This window comes from Fulmarus glacialis, unplaced genomic scaffold, assembly GCF_000690835.1.
Source record: "Fulmarus glacialis isolate BGI_N327 unplaced genomic scaffold, ASM69083v1 scaffold14123, whole genome shotgun sequence".
Taxonomy (NCBI): domain Eukaryota; kingdom Metazoa; phylum Chordata; class Aves; order Procellariiformes; family Procellariidae; genus Fulmarus; species Fulmarus glacialis.
The window spans coordinates 4,996-7,017 of record NW_009205043.1 but is presented as its reverse complement, the minus strand read 5'-3'; the positions used below and the strand labels follow the sequence as shown (position 1 = coordinate 7,017).

The following is a 2,022-nucleotide window of genomic DNA, read 5'->3' as shown; positions in this document are numbered from 1 at the left end:
ATCGTGCCCCTGTACTCGGCCCTGGTGAGGCCGCACCTTGAATCCTGTGTTCAGTTTTGGGCCCCTCACTACAAGAAGGACATTGAGGTGCTGGAGCGTGTCCAGAGAAGGGCAACGAAGCTGGTGAAGGGTCTGGAGAACAAGTCCTATGAGAGGAGCAGCTGAGGGAACTGGGACTGTTTAGTCTGGAGAAGAGGAGGCTGAGGGGAGACCTCATCGCGCTCTACAACTACCTGAAAGGAGGTTGTAGCCAGGTGGGTGTTAGTCTCTTCTCCCAAGAAACAAGTGATAGGACAAGAGGAAATGTCCTCAAATTCTGCCAGGGGAGATTTAGATTGGGTATTAGGAAAAATTTCTCCACTGAAAGCGTTGTCAAGCATTGGAACGGGCTGCCCAGGGAAGCAGTTGAGTCACCACTCCTGGAGGTATTTAAAAAACATGTAGATGTGGCACTTAGGGACATGGTTTAGTGGTGGACTGGTAGTGCTAGGTTAACGGTTGGACTTGATCTTAAGGGTCTTTTCCAACCTAAATGATTCTGTGATTCTATAAAATGAGCCCAGGGTTCAAATCACTTTATTTAATTAACATCATATTATACTAAGGAAAAAAAAAAAGCCTGTAAACAGCAGCAATCTGCAAAATAAAACAGCTTTTTGAGGGGAGAAAGGAGGCAGCAGGCGGAAAAAAAAGAAGTATTAACTTAATTCCACTAACAAAAGTTACTTAAAAGGCTCAACACTTCCTACTCGAAGTAGATGACCTGAGATGACTCAGTGGAGATTAAGAAAAAAATTAGAAATAAAACTGCACAGAAGTATAAAAAGATATGTCTCAAAAAAATTACCATCAATTTAGAAACCAGAACTGCTTCTGTAGTTCTACTGAGATGGGATAGTTTCATGAGAAATTAAGAGCATTTTTCAAACCAAATACATCCATACCACCTTAACAACTCAGGACGCTTCCAAAACAAAACATGAGTATATAAAGAATACACAAATATGGGTTCAGAGTGGTTGGAGCTACAGTTATAGTGACACCTGCCATCACAAAAAAGTTTGGACAAACCAAAATAAAGATTAATAACCCTTTTGCTCATGGATGTCTTATTTAAGATTCTTAAATTACACAAGCACAAAGGACAGCAACCAAAAATCAATCATCACCCTATATTTAAGAAACAAAACAAAAAAGGTACTTTGAAAGAAGGTTCTCTCTATTTTAGGCTTTAAGATGCAGGAGCATCTTAAAGAGTACCTAAGTATACACATTCTATGTATACATGCATATGAACCCAAATTTTACATATTTCAGAAAAAAATGCAAGTAAGTTTGGTAATGAGCTGTCATTATATGTTTAGTTCAGGAAATCTGAATATTGATATTGATTGCCATAGTAATGAATGCTGTATTAAGACAGCTGCCTTGAGCCAAGCACCATCCCAAGTACCAGGATCAGGACCCAATACAAATTGCTGCTTCTCATGATACCTACTCAGCAGCAAAATCTTCTTGAGATTACTTTCATTTACCTCCACTTGTCACAATGGAAAGAAGGTTTCCATCATCATATATATTCACAGAATAATTCAACATCTCAGATGTTCCAAAAGATCCATATTCCTGAGCCTCTTTGTAAGTTCTCAGCACTGTACAGCTAGTTAAGTCACCACTCTCATTGGTATCTATGCAGGCTCTGTTGACAAAAACAAAAAAAAGGCAATTTTTCATCTGCTGTAAACTTTCAGTTATCTCCACCCTCTCTCAGCAAAGAGTACCACAAAGACTTGAAGAAGTCTGGTTCTGTGTTTACAGTATCTTACCTCTTTAAGTCAGTATTTTTAAACCTGGTTGTTTACACTTAGATTCAGACACTACAAGGATCTCTAAATAAACTGATTTTCAAATACTACCAAATTCGAATAAATCTGTCTTTGAAAAGCAAGCATATGGAAATTCAGGCAATTTCTTCAAGGAAGAAATTTTACTAAAGCTAGCTGTTCGGTGCTGGTACACAAA

General features: G+C 38.6%; 1 protein-coding gene across 1 annotated transcript in view; it reads right to left on the bottom strand.

Annotated features, from left to right (window-relative positions):
- TPP2 (tripeptidyl peptidase II) overlaps positions 1-2,022 on the bottom strand; it is a 49,617-nt gene that overhangs the window by 43,942 nt on the left and 3,653 nt on the right. The window contains exon 6 of the mRNA XM_009575243.1: positions 1,536-1,699. Within this exon, the coding sequence (XP_009573538.1) occupies positions 1,536-1,699 (164 nt within the window). The remainder of the gene's footprint in view (positions 1-1,535; positions 1,700-2,022) is intronic.